Raw genomic sequence first — 22,293 nt, 5'->3', positions numbered from 1 at the left:
GGTCAGAGGCTCAGCTCCCCTGTGTGTGGCTCATGTTCTCCCAAGTGCAACATCCAGGGAGAGATGTCTCTGCAAGAGAGACAAACAACTGCAAACATGGGCACTGACAGTCCCTATCAACGGGCTGTTTGGTTAAGCAGGTGTGTTTCCACTCTTTTTACTCCGCCTTTTGGTGAAGAAGTTGGTTTCCTGGCAGACTTGGGGAATGGAGTTTGTTTAAAAAACACAACACAAACACAAGCAGTGTTTGCCTGGGGGTCTAGAAGTCTAAAATTCTCATTAACCAAGACCAGACCAAGGGTAGTTGGTTATTGGGTTAAAAATAAAAATAATTTAGGTGTCATTAACTGGAGAGTTTATCCTTAAAAGACCTTGTAGAGTAAGAGAGAGAGAGGCCATTTTTAGTTTGGTAGCTTGAAATGCTGTAGAACTCATGGTTTGTGAGACTGTAATATAGATAAGAATTAATAAATATCTGAGTCTGCACAAGGAATACTGTCACACACATTTAATCCCAACCCTGGCAAAAAGAAGATAAATGCAACAGGGTCAGTGTTTCTGGGTGAGTCACCACCAACAGCTGCTGGCAGTGGCTCTGGGGCAGTTCTTGGGTTGTTTTGTCCTTTACCAGAAATGTCCTTGCAGGGATATCCAGCTGGTCTTGGGACTGCTTTGTGCAGCCAGCAAGCTCAATGCAGGTGGTGAAGTTGAGGGTGAGTGGGGCTGGTGCTGGACACACCATGCCACCAGCACAACCCAAGAGCAGCCACAGTTTTCAGTTTGTGAGCAGGTAACAAAATGCCAAGTGCTGGGAGAGCCTCTGTGGCTTCATTCAAGGCCAAGGAATAGAGACCACTGAGGAGCCACTGGTTCTGGCTGTGCTGGATCTGCCTGCCCCCACTCCAGTTTGGGGAATGTCACTGGGTGAGTGGAAGCTTTAGACAAGCCCTGCCAGCTTAAATTTAAGAAATTACTCTGGCCCACAAATTCTAAGGATAGCCTATTAAATCTATTTATAAAATATTTATTTATTAAACAGACAGGAGATAACATGAAAGATTTTAATTCAAGTTGCTTACTATCCAGTATAAAATTAAAGGAGCTACTAGTAGATTATATAGAACAGTGCATGATATCAAGGTACCTATTTTAAAGCCAGCAAAAGAAATAGTACTGATTAGGAGTCAAATGTAACTTACTACCAAAATGATGATAATGTAGAGTTGTTTTATTCAGCCTCTAGACGAGTAATTGCAAAGCAGGAACCCCTGTTGTGCGGAGAAACTACACACTTTTCCAGAAAAATGTGCAGAAAATTTTTGCTTCATGACAGTTTGGTGTAACTTTTATAGTTTGTGAAGTGAGTTGTCTGTCAGTCAGAAATTCAGCTTATCTTGCCAAATTTCTCTTCAACAGTGACGTATTTATTGGCAGTTGGGAGATGCCAGACCTAATGTTAACCCCTTGGCACCGAAATAATTCACATGAGACAGCTTGTCGAGTTTGAGTTATCTGACCAGTTAACAAGCTACAGGTAAGCTTTTGTGGGGTGTGAGGTGCCCTGATACAGGGGAAAAAACAGAAAACACAAGTTTTCTGGAGTTTTTGTTGTTGAGCCTGGGAGTGGGGTCCTCCATGCTGCAATGGTAGAAATTGCTGAGCCTTTGCCAAGTGCTGTGCTGGTCCTGGGTGAGAAGCTGCGACACCCCTCAAGTCTTGGCAGTACCAAACTCTCCTGGCAAATAATCAGTGAGATTTTGAGATGCTCTTTTTTTTTTTTTTGGCAGAACTATTTATTAGGGGTCAGTGTGAGAAGCAGAGGCGGTAGCATCTGGCACAGTATGTTCTGTTGCAGCCCTGGTCTCCCCCAGCCAGGCGCTGGGTTTTGGCTGTTGGGGTGCTGGAGGGTGAGGAAGAGAAAGGTCTCTTGTAAACTCTGGGCTGCTGGAGTGTGTGCAAGAGTTGCTGTGGAGTCTCAGTGGTGCTGCTGGGAGTGCCACTGGCTCTGTGGAAGGAGGAGCAGGCTGAGCACTGCAGGGACGTCCCAGCCCAGCCTCCGGAGCCCATTCTCCAAATCCCTGGAGGCCTGGGGTTGCGCCACATCACCAGAGCTCTCTGTGGTGGGGAACAGGGGCGAAAGCATGGAGAGGGGATGAGTGTTGCCTCCTTTTTCTGGCCACCTTGGGCACCTGCAGACATGTGGCACCAGGAAACCCAAGTATGTAAGGGACCCCAAGCACCCTTTGTCCCAGAGTGCCTGTGCCCAGGAGCCCCCTCCCTGTACCTTGGCACAGCTGTAGCATCTTCCAGGCAGATGTTGTTCCATGATGCCACCAACGACTGGGCTGCCACTGCAGTGGCTGTGTTGTTTCATTTTGCTGGGAGACCCCAGCACAGACAAGTGACCATCAGTGGGCTCCATCTGGGGACACCAGTTATACTGACAGTTCTGGCTTCCACAGTTGGTGACACTGGGGGCTTGGCAGATGTCCTGCTGATGCTTGTCACCAGTGTCTCCAGCTGGCTCAGCCAGGGTGAGCCCATCCATCTGGGCAGTGGCCTTCTGGATGCCTCCCTGGCTGGCAGGGATGAAGGCACCTTTCTCTGTGTTGAGGAAGACCTTGGCTGTGCTGCAATCCTTACAGGATGCCCTCAGGTCTTCCTGACTGAGCTGGTAGTACCGTGTGGCCTCAAAGCTGGCCTTCACTTCCTGCATGGAGATGAAGGGGTGATGAAGGGCAGCACTGGGTGTGATTCTCTCATGTGAGTCCCAAGTGAGCATCCTCTTCACCAGCTCCACCATCCTGTACAGATCACAGCGCTTGGCCAGCTCCTCCTGGTCAGGGTTGGGCATCGGGCACACATTCACCACTGCCAACTGATCCAGGGAGGAAAAGATATGTTTCCTCCTCTCCATGGGCTTTGCCATCACCTTCCCTGGTGGTTTGAGCTGCCAGGTACCAGCGGAACATGGCGCATGTTGGAAGAAGGACCGTGTCTTCTGGGCAGCACAGAGCAGCTCTCCCCGGGGCAGCCCCAAGGTGGAGCAGATGTAGCACACCTGATCATACTCATCATTGCCAGGGTAAAGTGGCCAGCCCAAATGGAGCTCGGCCATCACACAGCCCAAAGACCAGATGTCCACCTTCTCACAGAAGGGCAGCCCCAGCAAGATCTCGGGTGCCCGGTAGAAGCGGGTTTGGATGTAGGGCTCCTGCACATGGCAGACCTCAGGGAGGAGGATGGCTGAGCCAAAGTCAACGAGCTTGATGCGGAATGGATAGCGTGCATGGTCCACCAGCATGATGTTCTCTGGCTTAAGGTCAGCGTGGATGATGGAGAGCTCCTTCAGCTTGACCAGGGCCACCAGCACCTGCGCTGTGATGGTGCGGATGTGCCGGACTGGCAGGGGTGAGAAGTTGTTCTGCTTTTGGAAGTCAAAGAGGTTTTGCTGCAGCAGCTCGAAGACCAGGTAGGTCCAGACTGTGTCACTGAAGGACTCGAGGAAATGGACGATGTGAGAGTCCTTGGTGTCCCCCTCCCGCAGGGCCTGCAGCAGCCTCAGTTCATTCTTCACTATCTGGCCATTATGATCACAGTTCTTCAGGATCTTGATAGCCACCATGTCCCCAGAGCTCCTGCACTGCCCCTGGATCACCTGTCCAAAGGTCCCCTTCCCCGCCATGGCTATTATATCATAGCACTCGGCACCTACCACTAATGTCACCATGGTGGGCTGCTCCTCACCAGGGCTTGAGATCCTCCAGCTCAGCACCCAGTGAGAACTGGAGACACTTAACTGCCCCAACCCAACCTCACAACACCGTGGGTTCTAACATCCCCATGACAACACATAATGTCACAACAGAAACAACCTGGGTGGAGGAACCCCCTGAAACCCAACACTGGCCCCCCCAAATCCAGGCCTGCCCTCCCCAAATCCATGCACAAACTCAAGAACACATCCCTGGTCCCCCCAAAATGGATCCTAGCCCTCTGAAAACTCATTTTCAGCCTCCTAACCCTTTTCCTTGGTCCACCAAAACACATCCAAGTCCTCCATGATCCATACACAGACACAGTTAAATGATACTGGGCCCACCATTAAACCCTGGGGACACCATTAATTATATTATTAATTATATTAATTATAGTCCTCCAACTAGATTGTGTGATCATGATCCTCTGGACCCTGCTCTGCAGCCAGTTCTCAATCCCCATCACTGCCCTCTCATCCAACTCACTCTGTCTGAGTTTTCAGAAGGATGTTGTGAGAGACAGTGATGAAAACCTTGGGATGTACCATATAGAAAAGTCCTTGTCTTCATGGCACAGGTTCAGGACTGACTTGATTTGAAACAATAAACCAGCTGAGACTTTCTCTCTACCATGGACCAGATTCTGGATCAATTCTGTGGACACCCTGACAGACCTTCATAGGCTGTGTCCACTGATGTCATCTGTAGGAAAAGTTTCTTGTTTTCTCCTACTTGTCTTGCTCAATTTCGAGGTCAATCTAGGTTTTCCACAGAACCTGCAGAAGAGAAGTCTCTCCTTATGTTCACGATATCTTCAAAGAACTCAGGAGCTCACACTGAGATGATACCATTTAGATTTTCTCCTTGGGATACAGGAGAAATCATGTTCCTGGATTTTCTATAATAACAATATCCTTGTACACATTAGTGAAGAAAAACCAAACTGGGAAAAGGGATTATTGCATCTGATCCAAGCTCTTGAACAAGTAGAAAAGTTCAACAGCACCAGCCTGTAAAAATCCAAGGACCTTGCATTAGCCAGCATTGGCAGTGCTCTGCCAGAGGGAATTGTACAAAGACCAACAGTGCACAAATGATGTGCACCTATCTCAGGGGTCACAGACCATATGGATATCATTTAAGGGCCAACAAAACCTACAAAATTATAGACAGCTGTGACTCCAGACGTGTTAGCTTTACAACAGCCATATAAACCTGGTCCCATACTGGATACTCCTGCATTCACTTGAGATTCTGCAGTTAAAGATGTCTGATTTGCTTACACCTCAGCCAAACATGCTGATGGTATGTAAAAGTACTGAGCAGTTGCTCTTGAGACAAAGAAATTCACTCAGCAGCAGTGAATATCACTGTTAAGCAGGCATTCTTTATATGCAGGGCTGGGGCTGAGTGCTCCCAACCACTGGATGAATTAATGCAGTTCGTATTTACAAGGCTGTTACATATTCATTACAGAGGGAAAGAAATCCCTAACATAAAACGAGCCTGTTTTAAAAAATGATTAGGCAAACGTGAATTAACTATTTCACGGGCTTTGCTGCCATCTACTGTCCCTTAGTAAGAACAGAGTCCCTCTTGTGGTCTTGGGCGGTCACTCCACAGCCTTCATCATTTGTCCTTCAATTGAACTTTCTGAATTGGTGCATGCTCAATCTCTGTTATCTTTTCAAACCACAAAACTGGTTCCTTCTGGTGTTATTTTCTTATCATCCTAGATGGCTTCTCAGCCTTTAAGGCTGGTTGTTGATTGGCTGCTTATTTATTTTAAGCAATATTTATCCTCTCTACTTACTAAGACATAACCTATTTGGTTAAAATTTTCCTGAATCTTTTTTAGATCCTAGTTAAACATAATCTACAGATCCTGTTTTTCAACCGTGCTCCCTTTATCTTTGTTACGTGGCAGGGCAAAAGGTCTTAAAAACATTTTGTTAGTTAATTACAGATTTAGTCACTTATAAGCGACTATCTTTCACTCTTAGCGTTGAAACAAGAGTGGAAGTGGTAAAGAAGGACTAGAAGTGCACGGATGGGAGTGCTGGCGGTAAAGGAGAAAGCAGGGATGTTGTGTGTTGATTCTTCTGCAGTTTGGTGCCACACAGTGGTGTCAGTGGGAAGCATGGGCTTGGCAAGTGAAGAGAAGAGGTCTGGCTCGTTGATTTCCCTGGAAATATCTGGGATTTCTTCTGTGAGCAGGGACACCAGCTTGGCAGCTGCTCCTGCGGAGGTTAAAACTATGTACTTCATCGTCGTTTTGGTGGTAAGTTACATTTGATTCCTCATCAATACTATTTATTTTGCCAGCTTTAATATAAGTACCTTGATATTGCACACTGTTGTATGTTAAGCTGTAATCTATCAGGATGTTTTGTAAATTTTTGTAAACTTGGGTAGTAAGTAGCTAATGGAACCCTGGAAGCTGAGAACTTGGGGCTTTCTGTGCTGAAGGGCACTGACCCTCAGGCAGGCACTGCATTTGACCTGAGGCCTTGGAGAAAGCTTCCAGAGTTGAGTGGTGGGGTTATGGGTGTGTAGTTTGAGCAGAAGTGTGTAATATCACAGGGTGCAAAACCTAGAATTTGAGGTTTTAGTGTATAGTAATAGATATAAAGCAAGATGGAGGTTTTGGGTGTAGGCTAGGTTCTTCTTTTTCACGTTCTTCTTCATGGGTTTTTGGGTGATGTTTTGTGGCTGGGTGGAGAAGTCTGCATTGTGGACCACGGGTATTTGGTTGTTGGGTTGGAAGTAAAATGGTGTGGGTGTCATCTCATTATTGGACAGTTTGTGCTTGGGGGACCTTGGAAAGTGTTAGAGACAGAGCCAATTTCTACCTTGTTAGCTAGAGCTCACAACTTGTGAGACTGTAACGCAGATAAGAATTAATAAACACTGAGTCTGAATGTGAAACTGCATCTCCCAAGTATTAATCCCAGCTCTAAGAGAAGAAAAGAAGATAAGAAACCCACAAGTAGCTCTGATCAGGATCTCTCACCTGTTATCTCCTGTTTGTTTACTGAGCACTGTTTATTGTCTGTATCATCCTGGGTACAGCCTCGAATATAGGCCAGGGACAAGAGCCAAAAATGGGCCAAGGATCCAGGGTTATATACCAGATAAAAGGGGTGTTTCTGAGGGTCAAGGTCCAATAGGGATGGGGAAACATGGTGCAGAAGGAGTGGTCAGGAACTGGGAGTTTAATGGGGTTACAGGGGTGTGGTACTGGGGCAAAAATAACCCAATGGGGTCAAAGGAAGGAAGAACATTCTGGTAGGTGTGCATTTATGGTAACGGGGTGACATAAACTTAACAAACCAATGAAACAACGAAACCCAAGAAATATTAACATGTGTCTGCAAAGGCCCATGGGAGGAAAGTTCTCACCTTAATCCAAAAGGGTATCTCCAGAGTGCCAGGCTTTCTTTTCTGCATAAAAAAGAAAAGGCTTTCATGACCAGGTGCCCAGAGCCCAAAGTGGGATGCTGCCTCCTGAAACTGCAAATAGACAAGGATTGCTCCCAAAAGAAAGCTGCCAGGACCAGGAATTCTGGCTGGCCTTATCTTCCCTGTGACCACCTCTTACCTACATTAAAGACACACTGGAGCACCAGGCTTTCCTTCCTGTGGGCAAGCACTGTCCTGTCCTTCACTGCACACACATGGAGGGAAGTGAGATTCTGCCTCCTAAAATCCTGGACGTCTGAGGATGGATCCTAGAAGAAAGACACCAGGCCCAATGGGTCTGGCTAGGGTGAGCCTTTTGTGGTCCACCTCTCAGCTGCCCCTGAGACGCTGGGCACAGGGATTTTCATCCTGGGGAAAAGAGCCTTCCATCGCCCATGGCCTAAAGTGGGATGTGCTTCCAAAATTCTGTACATGCCAGGATTGCTCCCAGAAAAAAGCCACCTGGACCAAGGGGTCTGGCTGGCCTTGGTTTCTCAGATGTCACCTTTCAGCTGCCTCTGAGGCAACACGAGGCCAGGCTTTCCTTCCTGGGGAAAAGCCATGTCCTTTGCAGCCAGGTGCCCATGGGTGGACTTTGGGTTCCTCACCCTCAGCTGTGATGGTCTGAGGATTGCTCTCAGATGAACCCTGACAGACCAATGGGTCTACCTGGCCCTGGCCTCCCAGGAGGCTGCCTCCATGTGACACTGTGGTGCCAGGAATAATTTCCTGTGGAAAAGAGCCATTCTTCTTGCCCAGGTGCCCACAGCCAAAATGGCATCGACTGTCACCTGCCTGGGAGATGCAGAGGCTGAGCTGAGATCCCTTCTCATCACAAGCCCTTTCTCCAGGAGCATTCACCCCATGGCAAGTCCTTCCCTGACCCTAACAACAAATGACAGTCAGAAGGTAAATCATTATCCCAATTTAGCACAAAACCCCCCAAACCTACAGAGAGGTGACTTGGCCAGGGGATGCTGTGGCAGAACTAAGTACAGAGGGCAGAAAAACCTGTTTGTCAGTTCTCCCTCTTACCAGCATTACAGTTCCTGGAAACAGCATAATGGAAATTTGCCTGCAAATAACGCAGCTCCTATTGCCAGTTATACCACCCTGAATGCTCTTGAGGGAAAAGATTCTATCACTTCCTTGCATACTGTAAAAGAAATGCTGGAATCTCTCACTGGAAGATAGAAAAAAACCTGTTCTGAGACAGAGTTTTGTGGGGACAAATAACATTCTAAGCTATTTCCAGATATGAATTTACCTCAGAAAATTTTGCAAACCTCCTTGTTTCTTCCTCTCTCCATGTGAGACCTGGCTTCCATGCACCATATCCAGATAAAACAGTCACTGTTTCCTTTTCACCTGATTGTGCTAATTTATCAGGGTTGCTGTGTTAGCCCTGTGCAATGGATTCTGCAAACACTTCCCAGTCTGGGGTTGAGGAAGAGGAGTGAAGCATCAGGGTCCAAAGAGTAGACAAACCATGAGATATCTTGGGTTGCAATGCAGGATGTAACCAGGGCTGTGTATTCTGTTATCATCTGCTGAAACTGCGTGGGGGAGCTGTTAATGGGCAGCTGTTAAACCAGTTGGGGCAGTTCCTTATCTCTTCCATCCCATCCTCCCTCCAGGGGTATCTGCTGTTCATGGGCCATCCAGGCTCACTGCAGGGCTGAGACAATTCCATCATCCCACTAGGAGAGGCTCCACCCAGGGGGAGGAGCCCAGCATTCCCACCTGGATCACCCCTGGGATTCAGAACCCCAGCACAGTCTGTGTGCACTGGATTCCCAGAGGGAGACCAGACCCATCTCAGCACCACTGGACCCTTCTCCAGGATCATCTCTGCTCCAACAGAACCACATCTGTCACTGCAGGACTTGATTGGACTGCCCCCAACACCCTGACCAACAGGGGGTCAGGTCATATTCTGACTCTGTCAGTGCTTCTAGGATTTTTTTATTGGCTTGTTTTTTGTACTACTACATTTGTACTTTTTAATATTCCTAGTAAAGAACTGTTATTCCTATTCCCATATCTTTGCCTGAAAGCCCCTTAAATTGCAAAATTATAATAATTTGGAGAGAGGAGATTTACATTCTCCATTCCAAGGGAAGTTTCAGCATTCCCTGGCAGACACCTGTCTTTTCCAAACCAAGACACAGGGATATACCAAATGACCCACAGCCAATTTGGTTCAGGAGAGGTAAAAGCGAGAGAAGACCAAAAGGAGAAAGCACACCTGGCTGCTCTACAGGAATGAGGGGCAGGTGCCCTGGAGTGTGAATGTGCCTGGGCTGACAGGTGAGTCCCCCACTGCAGAACTAACCCTCATGGCCCCAAAGGCAGACAGGGGACATGCTGGGGGCCATCTGCTCCACCCAAACTGCTTGTTCCAACAAACACAGCTCTGTCTGCCACTTGCTGTTGGAATGGGCTGTTTCCTATCATGCTCCATGGAGCCAACAGGGTCACAAGGGTGACAATGCTCTTACCAAAAAGGAGAGGATGTGCTGAGCCAGAGATCAGCTTTTAGGGAGACCCACAGAGATGTAAATGGGGATCAGGCTATTGTGAATCTGTCCTGGAATTAAAGGGCATTAATAAAATCACTGCTGCCTGTGAGCAGGAGTAACTTTGGAGAGAGTTTCTGCTCAGATACACCAGCACAAAGCCTGTGGCCCTGCTGACCAGCACAGCCAAAACCTGAATGTCTGGCCTGGGCAAGGCTGAGTGTCTCTTCCCAGCTGGGAGGGAGTGAACAGGGTCACACCAAAGCACTTATATTCCAGTGGCCACAGTAGGAATGGATCTCTAAATCCAGGCAAATTCCCCCTGAGTTCTGCTACAGATTCTCTCAATACTTTTCCAGATTCCTCCACATCCCCTGGTGCCCTTCTTTACCTTTCTTCACATTCACTCTGCTGCTTCCCCTATGTTAGTCTGTCCTGCAGCCCCTTTACAAATGCTGATGATCATCTCCCCACAAGATGCAGCACCACCTCCTTCTCCAAAGGACCTAAAATAACCCTCTTTTTTGTAATCAGATAGTTGAATGTACAGCACCAGGATTGTTCTTTATTGCTGCTGTTCCTATTCCATGTTCATTAGTTGTCTGACCTTTAAGAAGGCTTCAATTTTCTTTTTCTTTTTCTTTTTTTTTGGCTAACCCTCACACACTTGTGACCCTGTACAGGAAATGTTAAAGGTCTTCCCTTGGAACAATAAACATTCCTGATTAGTCTTTCCTCTTGCCACTTTCTCTGTTATCTGACTCCCCTTTGGAAGTCATGCCCCTTGATGCTCTCCTGCCCTCAGTTGCGCATGACCTGAGTGGATTTCTGGCACTTCACAGTGAGGGCAGGTCTCTCTGAAATCAGTGAGCACAACCATAGGAGCCTGAGGTGGCCATGCTCCAGAAGGGATTTCTGCATTCAATAACTAGAAAATGCTTGCCTCTCCAAGGATTTTGTCTCAGCATGGCTCCAGCAGAGATGCAGAGTGGGTTCAGAAGTACAGCAGAAAATGCTTCCACAATCACTTCAGAGAACTTTCATCTTTGTGATGAAGGCTGCACATACAACATGGAGTGGGAGAGGTTTTGTCATTCAAGAAAGAGGCCTCTGACCTCTCCACAGTGCCTTTGCTGTGTCTGTGCAGCAGCAAAGACTGGGCACTGCAGGAACACAGGAGCTGTCACTGTGTCTGGCACCAAATGCCACATTAAGGAATGAGGAAATTAATTTCTCAGTTCTCTCCTCTATGGCCTGGACATTTGCTGTCTTTTGCTTGGTCTGGGTTTAGGCCACCATGTTTTGAAGCATGTAGCACAATCACACCAGGCCTCCAGAAGTTTCTGGTTCCCAAAGGTAAGGCACTCAGCTGCAGCAGAAGGAGGAGTTAAAACAGCCTCCTGTCACTGGAACCCTTGCTCTCTGCCCTCAGGTTACAAAGGGAAATGCAATAAATAAAGCAATAGTTAGCTGACAGTTGTAAGCCTTCCTGGAAGGGGAAACCAATTCATTCACAGGCTTGAAATTAAAACTCATTAAACAGGCCAGGTTTGCAGTTTTGCCTGGCACTGTTCTCCCCAGGGCCCTGGAGGAGGATGCAGATGCTGTCTCAGCCATGGCTTTTCATTGGCACTGATCTAAGAAACCCAGGGAAGAGATGGCAGGAGCCTCATTCCTGCTCAGAGCATGTGCAAGGAGGAGGAGGATGTCTGGGTTTGAGGAGGGGAGGAAGGACCATGGGGATGCTGTTATCACAGCATGCACAGCTACAAGCCTGTCACAGCTCTCTGGGGAGAGGGTTATGCTGCCTTCTCTGTCTGCCAATCCCAAAGGGACTGCAGGGGGATGAGGGAAGGGCAAGCAAAATGGTTCACCTGTATGCTCAAAGCCTTCTGTTCTTTGACTGCATGCTGTGAAACATTTCAATTATTCCACCAAATGTCTTCTTCAAAAATAACTACTCACTGTGAAACATTTCCATTTAAGAATACCTGTTTTCCACTGAAACCTTTTGCCTGGCTCCACACAGGAGGCATTTCAGGCTGTGCAGTCCAAGTTTATTGTCAACTGCCAACACATGACTAGGAAAGAGCATTCCCCAGACTTCTTGGTATTTAACTTTGTTAGACTTCTCATCTTACTTTGTAATAGCATTTTGTCTGGCTAGACCTGAGCTGTTGTTTCATGTTGTCCACACTTTTCCCTCTTCTTCCCTTTTAAACAAGGGAACTTTCCTCTACCTGACCCTGGGAGCACTTTTTAATACTTTTTTGGACTGCTTTCTCACTGAGATTGCTGTTCTGATGAGCAGCCTCTTGCTCCAGCCAAGTTCCATCAATAATTCAGCCAGGCCTCAATAACATCAGCTCTGGGTGAATATGACACTCGTGCCAATTAACTGACTAAAAGGGCTCAAGATACACAGGCAAGAGGTTTCTCTCTAATTTTTTTGAGTTGAGTTCTCTTCTGAACTTCTAAAAATTGAGTTTGTTCAGTGAGTAAAGCTCAGAGCAGCTTGACACAGTTCAAAAGGTGCCAAGCAACTTAAGCAATGGATGGGCTGAAGCCCATCAGGCTCCATTCCCTTGCCTGTCTCCACCTGCTCTGACATTACATTTTACATTACCTGGGACAAAGCCTATCCCTGTTCATGTGCTCCTGGCTTAATGAGATGCTGGAACACGACTGCAGCATGTCTAGACAAACATCAGCATCTTTGTGACTCTTTGCTTACGAGCAGTCTTGCTCAACCAGCCTCAGGCAAATGGCAGCTAAAACTCTGACAAAGGTTAATATTTCAGCTGCCCACCTAGAGACACTGCAAAAGTGGTCAGTGCTCAGTTCTACATGAGATCCCACTGTTTCCTCCTGTAGAGCATTACCCAAATTTCAGTCTTCTCAACCCCCAGTGTCCCTTGGGCACCACATCCTGCAGTGAAACACCTCACACACAAATTTGGGCAAGAGATATTTGATCTGTAGACACAACTGCCTTGTAGCTGCCAAACACCATCCCAGCAGCTCACAGGGCACACAGATCTGAGGCAGGGATAAGCACAGGGGTGATTTTTATGTCCTTAAGCTCAGAGCTGCTGAGGTGAAACCAGCTATAGCTGCACAAGCTCCTGCTCTCTCTCTTGCTGCATCAATTTAATGAATGCCTGATTCAGGCACTGAATCTGTCTCCTCACACTGAAGGCACTGAAGTGTTTGGAACTGTATGTGGGGTACAGTGGCTTAGAATCACTCAGAAATTACACATACAGGAGCTTGTGGACAGAGTATGTGTGACTTGGATGGGAAAACAGTCTTGTCTTCTGCTCTCCTCACTGGCCACTCGCTGAACTCACATATTTGGAGAGAGCTCAAAGAACCAGAAGGAATAATTAGCTGTGTGGAGGCCAACAACAGGTTTGAGGAAGCTCTTTCCCTCCTGGGCATTGTTGTACTCACCAAGGACGGGTGAAAGGCTTGAACTTGTTACCAGCTGGCTGCTGCTCTAAAGCCTTCCCAGATTATAGTCCTGGTCTTGATTCTTGCTCTAGGGGAAAGTGCCAGAGCTAATTTTCTGTCAAGGGTGAAGGGCTGAGTGAGGTTCAGGTCCCACAGGTATTAAACAGGAGGAGCCTCCATTAGTGGTCTCCTCATAAAACTACAAGAGTTGAGCAATGAAAATGCCTCATTAATCCAAATTAATTGTGTGAGATAGAAGACAGTCACCCAGACAATTAAGAGAAAAATGAGTGTTATCTTCTCAACACAAGAATAAAAAAATCTAGACTCAGCTCTGCAGCTCAACAGTGCTCTGTGAACCCTTGAGACCACAAAGAAACTACCAATACTGGTGGTAGAAGGAGACTCTGGGAAAGAAGTGCTAAGTCTCATCAGAAACAGGAGTAAGGAGGAGAGTACTGACCCCACAAATCCCTACACTGTTTGTAGGGTCACTATTATGGCAAAGCTCAACCCCAACCCTTGCTGAAATCTGCTTCCTCTATCTCTCTCTTACCAAGCTGAAAAACCTCTCAGAAGGAGCATTTTTGTCTTTTCCTGATGCAATTTTTGTCTTTTCCTTGTGCCTTTCCCCAGCCTACTCAGCTGGAGCTCAGGGGTTCAGCCCTCAGAAGCACCACCATTTCTGCAGTGGAAAACAGAGTGCGGCTCAGTGGGGACAGGAACTGCTGACAGCAGCAGGGAGATGGACAGCTGGAAAACCACTTGGAAAACTGTAAGAGAGGCAGCATTTGGACTGGAGAACAGCTTGGAAAGCAGGTACTGAGTCTGCAGCACAAAGGATGACAGAAGCTGGAGGAGGTATTGGGCAGCTACACTACAAACATGCAATGGGATCACTCTTCAGCTTTTAATTTTGATAACTCGTCATCCCTAAAGTGAGATAAACTAGAGAGTGCACCTGGAAGCATAGCAAACCTTCAGGATCTCCTTTTCCCTGCCCCACTTTGTCCTTAAAGAACACTGACCCACACTGATGTCACCTTAACCAGAGCTGAGTGTTTAATTGAGTGCAAGGGAGTGACAGTGGCCCAGTGGCTGTGCTGGGAGGGAGATTCCCACTGTGCAGGGGTATGGAATCCTCAAACAGAGGTAAAGAAGTGAGGGCAGATCCATCTGACAGAGTACAATGAAAAACAACTTATGCATCTGGGGGCAGCATTGGAAATAATGATGACTCCTAAGGACTTGCAAATACCCAGGCCTGAGGCATCTCAGCATGACTGAGGTGAGAGATTTGTCAGCACAACTGACTTCTTGCATCAGTACTGAACATCAGGCAATGGAGCAAAGGTTTGTTTTATACATATATATATATATGTACATATGTCTATATATATATGTACATATGTCTATATATATATATCTCACAATATTGATAAGCATTCTTTGGAACATCTCTGAGGGCAGAGGTAAGAACAGGAGTCAGCCTGTTGGCACCTCAGCACTTCTGTTTCTAACCAATTAAAGAAAATTAACAACCAAAAAGAAAAAAACCCACCAAAATAAAAGAGCCACAAGACTGCTGCCAGCCTGCCTGGCTGGTGTTTAATACTGCTACTCCATCAGGGTTGGAGGGAGACCTTTTGTGAATGGCAACAGTTTGCACTGTGACTTCTCCAGCTGTGCTGCAGGGCGGTGCAGGAGTCACAGGAGGGCAGTGGGACACAAAGGCTCAGACCTGTTACCAGTCAAAATGTGTCAGCAGCAGGAGCTCCCACGAGGAGAGAGTGAGCTACCCGTGCACAAAGCTCTCTCTCTTTCTCTCTCTCTGTGCTTAAGGCTGAGTCAGGGACCCTTTGAACTCCCCCCAGACCACCAGACAGAAATATGTGTCAGTTATAAATACATCATGTTAGTTGGGGGGTGTGGTTGGGATGGGAGAATTTAGAATGGGTGCAGGGAGAGGAGAGAAAGGAAAAAGACATCTTACATTTCCAGCACTGGAAAGAACAGTTTTGACCTCAAGCAATAAAGTCACTGGACCTTTTCAATAGTCTTATCTGGCTTATGCCCCATCATCTTTAACACATCAGAGGGAATGTTGGCTGGCCAAGGGTTAAACAATCCCACACAGTGGAGAGCAAATCTGCAGTCTGCTGAGAAGATCCCAGCCACATCACTGATGATCTCAGAGTCCAACATGAAGGAAGGAAGCAGCTTCTCATCTCACACATCACTCAGGGCCTGCAGAAACACAGACAGACTGTCAGGATGGGGCTGCCTCTGCAGGAATGTGAATCACCACCTCTGCCACACAAATGTGGTATTTGCCATCACCCCTACCACACTCCGAGGAGTTTTTTCTGGAACCTGCAGCTGCAGCTCAGTGTGGAGATGATGGAATAATGTGAAAATACAGACTATCCTTTAAAGCAAGACTGAACTACGCTGCAGCATACCTTCTTTACCCTCTGGTCTGCACTAGAAATCATAAGCACATTTTATCTGAGGCTTTTGAAGCTTTCCGGTGGGCAACACCAGCTCTGCAGGCTCTTGGACCTGGCTTTGGTAGGTGAAGTAGGAGTGATCTATCATCAAGGCATGGAACATCAGCCCAAAGAACAGCTCCTAAATGAACTCCAGTCTTCCCTGACTGCCTCATACTCTGCTCTGTCACACAAAATGCTGTCCTGCTCTGACTTGCCCACAGCAGGCTTTGGGTCTGCAGGAAATCCTCAGTGCTGTGTACTCCCACTCCTAGCTCATCCTTGAGGGAGGTGCTGTGGCACAGCCTGGCTTACCTTCCGTGCAAACTCTGGCAGGATGAATGCTGCCCGGTGAATATCAGAGTTGTAGTATTTCAGACTCCTCTCCTCCACTTGCTGCTGTGAGAGCTGCTGCACAGGCTCCCGGAAATTTGTGTTCTGCAGAAACAAAGTCAGGTAGCTCTGACTGTTTGGGTAAGGAGCCAAAGGCTGCGTGACAGGCACCCTGATGCATGGCAGAGAACTGAGATGACTCACAGGAGAACAAATAACTTTCTGTTCTAGTAAAAGGTCAAAGGTTCTGCGCAGCCCCAGTACCAAGGGCTGGGGTTTATGCTCTGTAACTCCTGTGACCAGCACTTATGCACAGATGTCAGTGCATGAGGTCAGACTGCATGTGCCCGTGCCAGATGAAGCTTTGAGAGTGCCCGAGCATCCAAGAAACAAGGCTTTGCTCTCCAAAGGAGAATTCATGTTTGTGTTAAGTTTGGCATGGTGCATGCTGCCAGCATCCCAGATTAATCATGTACAGCAGCAGCAACGCTGGCACCCCAAACCCATCTGACAATCACATTGAAGCAGACTGGGAACAGAGTAAACTTCAGTGGCCTGACAGAGTTACCAGCCCACATCTCAACACCAACTTTCACCTGGAGGCCTCTGTGAGCAGATTATCAGTCACAGGCTGATTGTCAGCAGGTGACAGGTAACTTTGTAACAGCCAGCATCAAGGAGCCAAAGCCTTAACATGCTCTGGAAATCGATAGTGACTTCCTCCATTTCAAGTTTGTTGTACTAGACAGAAAATTATGACCATTTCCAAAGCTACTGATCTATTCTGCACTTCATTCAGCACTGAGCAGGCTGCACTGCAGCCTGGGCTGGCAGAGCCAAGCCCCATCAAGAACCTTGAGGCCCCACAGCTGGGAGAGTTCGGTGGCACAGCTCAAGATCTGCAAGGGACAGCCTCAGGCAGGCTTCCAGGGAATGGCAAAGGGCACTTGAGGTGGCAGAGACTCACGGGGTTCTTGCTGCAGAGCATGAAGCCAATCTGCCCACTGGGGTACGTGGGGATGGTGCAATAGGCGTATTCCACCACCGGGAACAGAGACTTGCAGAACTGACGCATCTCCTTAATGAGATCCAGGTGCAGCCACTGGCACTCACCTGCCAGGAGAAAGGAAGATGCAAGGTGAGAGCTGCTCCCCTTCCCTGCACAGAGCTGTGCCAGGTTAACAGTGGCTCCAAGTCTCAACCTGCACAGCTCACGTAGTTTCAAAGACAAGACCCTTATGCCAGCTTTGCTAAGCCCAGTCTAATAATTAATGAGCTGACACAGACACGTCAAAACCCCTGTTTTAGCTGGGAGATGACAGGTTTCACTACCTGCATCCCATCTCCCCAAGGAGAGTCCCCTCTGTGCCCCACACTTGGTATGTGAAAGTCTGGCATCAGCCTCTGCCCAGGGACAGCATCCTCACCTTGGCAGCAGAGAATGCCATCTTCTCGCAGGGCTGTCTTCATCAGCTGGTAATAAGATTCTTTGAACAAACTTTCTGCAGGACCTGGGAGAAAGGTAAATAAAGGAAAGTTTTGAGCCTAGGTGAAACACAGCCTGCACTTAGCAAGGCAGAACAGTCAGGATTTTAGCTTTGCTAAATAGCAAGCCCAGGTGCTCTATTAAACAAAGTCTAGCAGCTGCCTCTTGCTTCATGAAGCATTTCTGAAGCAGAACTCCTGCTCCAAACTGCCTTTTAGAGATGCCTTTCTCTGTGTTGACTAGAGCAAGACTGAAGGTGGCTCAGAGCCCCTGATGGGCTCCTAAAATGAGATACCATAGCTACATTTAGTCCCTCTCTACCTCAGTGTCCCCCTTCAGAAATACAGCAGCCTCACCACAGCTATCTTCAGGGTAGGGGCTACACCAACAATATGTGAGCTACTGCTTTATCAGCAGGCATGTGTGCAAAGCTGCCCTTGCCAGCAATGGTGCTGTATCCTCCACGGCATTGCTGGACTCAGGGAACAACTCTGCCAGAAGACAGAGCTGCTGGGATTGAATTTTGAGGAGAGAAATATAACAGCTGGCTCGAAGGGATGCTAATACAGTTTCATGGTTTCCATCCTTCCCTTTCCCTACTAAAAGAACCAAGGTGGCAACAGTCTTTTCACTTGAAAGGAGCCTGGGCAGGCTGGCTTAACTTCCAAGAGGTAGGCAGAAGAAAAAAATGAAGGAGCTATATGGAAAGCAGTGCCCTTTTATGGCTAGAATTCTTACCCATGGGGTCAGACGAGTCTGTGATAATCACATCAAAGGCTTCTTGATTCTGTTTCATGAACTCAAAACCATCTCCCACATGCAAGGTCAGCTTAGCACTGGAATACCCCACTGCCATCCCTGGGAGGTATTTTTTAGATACCTGGATCACATCCTGCAACACAGAGAGCACAACTGGGTCAGAGGCTTCCAAGAAGCTGCTTCTCAGTCTACTGTGCAGCTGTGACTGGAAGAACAGCACAATGAGTCATTTCCTTCCCTACCTCCAGCTCAAGCCTGACTTGCCAGTGAAATCCACAAGAGCTGCCAGCATCATCAGGCAGCAAGCTACTCTCAGCCTTTTCCTGCAGCCTCAGGGCTCAGTGACACTGTTGGTCTGCCCATGCTCACATCCTAACACCGACTCTCACTCAGCAAAAACCTGGAGCTTCAAAAGCTCCCTGAGGAACTGAGCAAATGTGATTACAGGTCAGACTGCTCTGTGCTCCTTTTTCCTACAGAACATCACTCTCACAGGTGATCTCAGCTAAATCATTTTATTTTTCTTCCTAAGTAAACCCATGCTAGCAGGTTTCTGAATGCAAGGTAAGAAATATCCCCATCTCTGCACTAGAGCCATTATATCAACTCCCCTGTAAGATAAAGTTTTCTCTCTAAAATCGTTAGACAGCCACTGCCCTGGGCCCAGCAGTTGTACTGAACACTACCAGCTTCTCACAGCTGGCAAAAACCAAAAAAAATATGCTGGTGTCAGGCAGTGCTTGCTAAAACCAGGGACATTTGCCTACTTAGCTGGCAGAGCACACAATCTCATATAGCAGTATTTCCTGTTCTTAACAGAACTTTGCTCTGAGCAAAATTTTCTAAGTAAAATATCAGTAAGGTAAAATAGAGTGAAGTAAAATAAAATTGGCTGAGAGGAGGACGGGGAAGAGAGTAACGTTCAGTGGTCTGACAGAGCTATCAGCCCACATCTTAACACTGACTGTCACTTAGAGGCCTCTGAGAGCAGATTACCAGTCACAGGCTGATTCTTAGCAGGTGCTCACTTTGTAACAGTCAGCAACACTAAGCCAAAGCCTTAACACGCTCTAACTGGTAGTGACTTCCTCCCTTCCACGTTTGTTTTACTAGACAGAAAATTATGGCCATTTCTAAAGCAACCGGCCCTTCTATCACAGAAGCAAATCCCTGCTGCTTATTTCCTGATTTTGGTTGCAAGAGAATGTTCAGCAAAAGCAACCATCCTCCTCGGCCAGGAGCCAGGGGAACTCTGTCTGGCAGCGAGGGAGAGGGAAAAGCAGCACCTCCACAAAGCCAGGGCACTCCTCCAGATCCCGTGCTTGGCCCACGTCTGCCTGGAAGGGCCTCAATCGCATGTGTGTGAAAGAAATCACATGGAAGAGGCAGCCAGCTGCCACGTAGATGACTTGTAAGGCAAAGAGGTGGCGCTGTCATTGTCACGCCAGCAGAACCAGCAGCAAAGGCGCCCGGTGCTGACGAGAGACAGCAGGTGAAAGCGCAGCTCCTGTGGATGCTGTGAAGTCGGGCTGGCTCTGCCGGGCAGCCCGCCCGCCCCGAGGCCCGAGGTCCCGGGGCTCCTGCACGCAGCCGGGAGCCCAACGCACCTCATCGATCTCGCACTGCACCACGGACTCCACGGTCGGGTGTTTGACCACCTCTCGCAGCACTCCCCCGTCGCCGCCGCCGATGATCAGCACCTGGCAGAGGAGAGGGCAGACACGGGCTGTCAGCGGGCTCGGCCGGGCGGAACTCTCGCCGCGCGGCCGAACGAGAACGGCGTGGAAGCGCGGCGGGCCCACGCCGCCCGGGGAGCGGAGATGAACTGCGGGGCCCGGGAGCGTGCCGGCCCCGCTGGCCCGGGCGGCCCAGGGCAGGCCCCGGCCGCGGCAGCCCCGCGGGGGCCGGGCTGGGTCCGCAGACCCCGGCCGGGGGGAGCCGGGGACCACTCACCTTGCGGGGGTCGGGGTGGCTGCAGAGGGGCAGGTTGGCGATCATTTCCTGGTAGGAGAACTCGTCCCGCTCCGTGCACTGGATCACCCCATCCAGGACCAGGACGTTGCCGTACGTGGTGCTGGGCAGAGCGGGGGAAGCGGGGTTGGAGCCGGCTCGGGGCCGCGCTCCCCCGCCCCCTCTCCGCGCCGCCAGGCCCCACCGCATGGCGCTGCCCGGCCCCGCCATCCACCCACCGCCCCGGGCCGCCCTCTCCCGCACCTGCGGAAGACGAGGATCTCCTGGTAGCGGGAGCGCTGGTGGTGCAGGAGCTCCTCCACCTGCAGCGACATGGCCTGGCCGGGCCACAGGCGGCACGTCTCGCGGAACCAGCCCTCGCGGATCAGCGCCGCCGCGCCGCGCTCCATCCCGCCGCGGAGCGGAGCGGCCGCCGCCGGCGCCGCCACCTGCGCTGGGCTCCCGCCGCCGCCTGACCCCACCGGCGCGGGAGCCGCGCGCAGGGCCCCGCGCCGCCCCGCCCCCGCGCGCGCCCGCCGCCATTGGCCCGCGCCGCCCGTGACGGCAGCGCCACGTGAGCGCGGGGCGGGGCCGCCGCGGGGAAAGGGCGCGCCCGGCTCCGGGGACAGCGCACCGCACCGGAACCGCCCCGGAACGGGACGGGACGGGACGGGGGGCCGGGGTCTGAAGCGCCCGGTGTGATGGGCGTATGGCTTGTGCTGGAGTTCACGGCTGGGGAGAGCATCTCTCAGCAAGAAAGGCTGAGGGAGTTGGGCCTGTTCGGCCTCGAGAAGAGACGGGTGAGAGGGCGCCTCATTCATGTGTGCAAATATTTAAAGGGAAAACGGCAAGAAGAGGGAGCCGGGCTCTGCTTAGTGGTGCCAACCACTGGGACACAAGGCAACAACTAGAACCTGATGCACATGAAGTCCCAGCTGAACATCAGGAAGAACTTTACTGTGTGGGTGATCAAGGCCAGGAATGGATGGCCCAGAGGAGGTGTGGAGTCTTTTTCACTGGACATATTGCAGACCCTTCTGGCCACAATCCTGTGCCATGTGCTCTAAGATGATCCTGCCTGAGCAGGGAGATTGCAGCAGAGGACTTGCTGTGGTCCCCCCCACATTACCTATGGTTCTGTGGATATCACAAGAGCAGATTCAGTTGTAGTGCTGGTGGGCCCAGGTGAGGGCTCAGCAGCCTTACAGAATATAAGAGAAATGCACCACGCTTCTACCGAGAGCAGTTCTCCAACCACATCACACAAAAGTCTCCAACAACTGCTGCACAACAGTAAAACAACCTCACTTAGGGGACTCCAGTGCAACAACTTCACAGGCACAACCAAGTGAAAATAAAGCATGTATATAGTTGCTAGTCACTTCCAATAAAGACATCTTTAAAACCTTTTGCCGCTCATAATGGGAAAACAGAAAAAGACTAAAATTAGGATCATCCTTGAAATGTCACTTCCCTTGGAATTTTAAGTAGAGGATTTAAACCACAGAGAATTTAACCCCAGGGCCAATGGGGCTTTTGCTAGCACTTAGTTGTTCCTCAAGTTAAAGATATAACAAGACCTCATAAAGCTGACAAGGAAGCAATTGGCAGCCCTTGCAAATGCACTTGGAGACAATTGCTATTTAACAGCCTCTTTACAAAAACATGCTCCAATATTCAGCCATGCAAGCAGATTTTATAAGCAGAAAGAGACTCTGTTCTATCATTACAATGCTGCTTACTTGGCACTGTTCACACTAAGATACCTAAGGAGGAAAACCCCTCCTCTGTTCCTTCCACTCCCCATTTTCCAAATATTGAAAACAAACTAAATGTCAAGCCTCCTCATAGTCTTTGTAAAATAATGCCCTGTTAAAATGTCATGTTCTCTACCTCTCCACAGCAGTATTACCACAGCAGTATTACCAGCTGTCACAGGTCCACATTAGAATAAACAGTCATTGACCCTCAAATACTGGATAATGTTCCTGATACTCTTTCTACAAAGACTTCAAGATAACTCACTGTGGATATTTAAAACTTAGACATGTTAGTTCAGCTGCAGAGATTTAGCTGCAGCACAG

At 49.0% G+C, this 22,293-nt stretch overlaps 2 protein-coding genes across 2 annotated transcripts; both read right to left on the bottom strand.

Moving 5' to 3' along the window:
• Positions 1–30: 30 nt before the first annotated feature.
• HIPK4 (homeodomain interacting protein kinase 4) lies at positions 31–3,730 on the bottom strand. Its single transcript, XM_066334592.1, has 2 exons — positions 2,285–3,730; positions 31–69 (listed from the first exon to the last, which is right to left on the bottom strand). Exons 1-2 carry the CDS (start codon positions 3,728–3,730, stop codon positions 31–33), a joined length of 1,485 nt encoding a protein of 494 aa, XP_066190689.1.
• Positions 3,731–14,772: 11,042 nt separating this feature from the next.
• Positions 14,773–20,676, bottom strand: SRM (spermidine synthase). Its single transcript, XM_066334359.1, has 8 exons — positions 20,474–20,676; positions 20,213–20,333; positions 19,867–19,959; positions 18,239–18,392; positions 17,442–17,525; positions 16,982–17,127; positions 15,997–16,119; positions 14,773–15,439 (listed from the first exon to the last, which is right to left on the bottom strand). The coding sequence occupies exons 1-8, from the start codon at positions 20,617–20,619 to the stop codon at positions 15,422–15,424; spliced, it is 885 nt and encodes a 294-aa protein (XP_066190456.1). The 5' UTR covers positions 20,620–20,676; the 3' UTR covers positions 14,773–15,421.
• Positions 20,677–22,293: the final 1,617 nt, after the last annotated feature.

Source organism: Sylvia atricapilla, chromosome 22 (genome assembly GCF_009819655.1).
Source record: "Sylvia atricapilla isolate bSylAtr1 chromosome 22, bSylAtr1.pri, whole genome shotgun sequence".
Lineage (NCBI taxonomy): Eukaryota > Metazoa > Chordata > Aves > Passeriformes > Sylviidae > Sylvia > Sylvia atricapilla.
The sequence above is the reverse complement of the archived record's forward strand: the minus strand, read 5'-3'. Positions and strand labels throughout refer to the sequence as shown.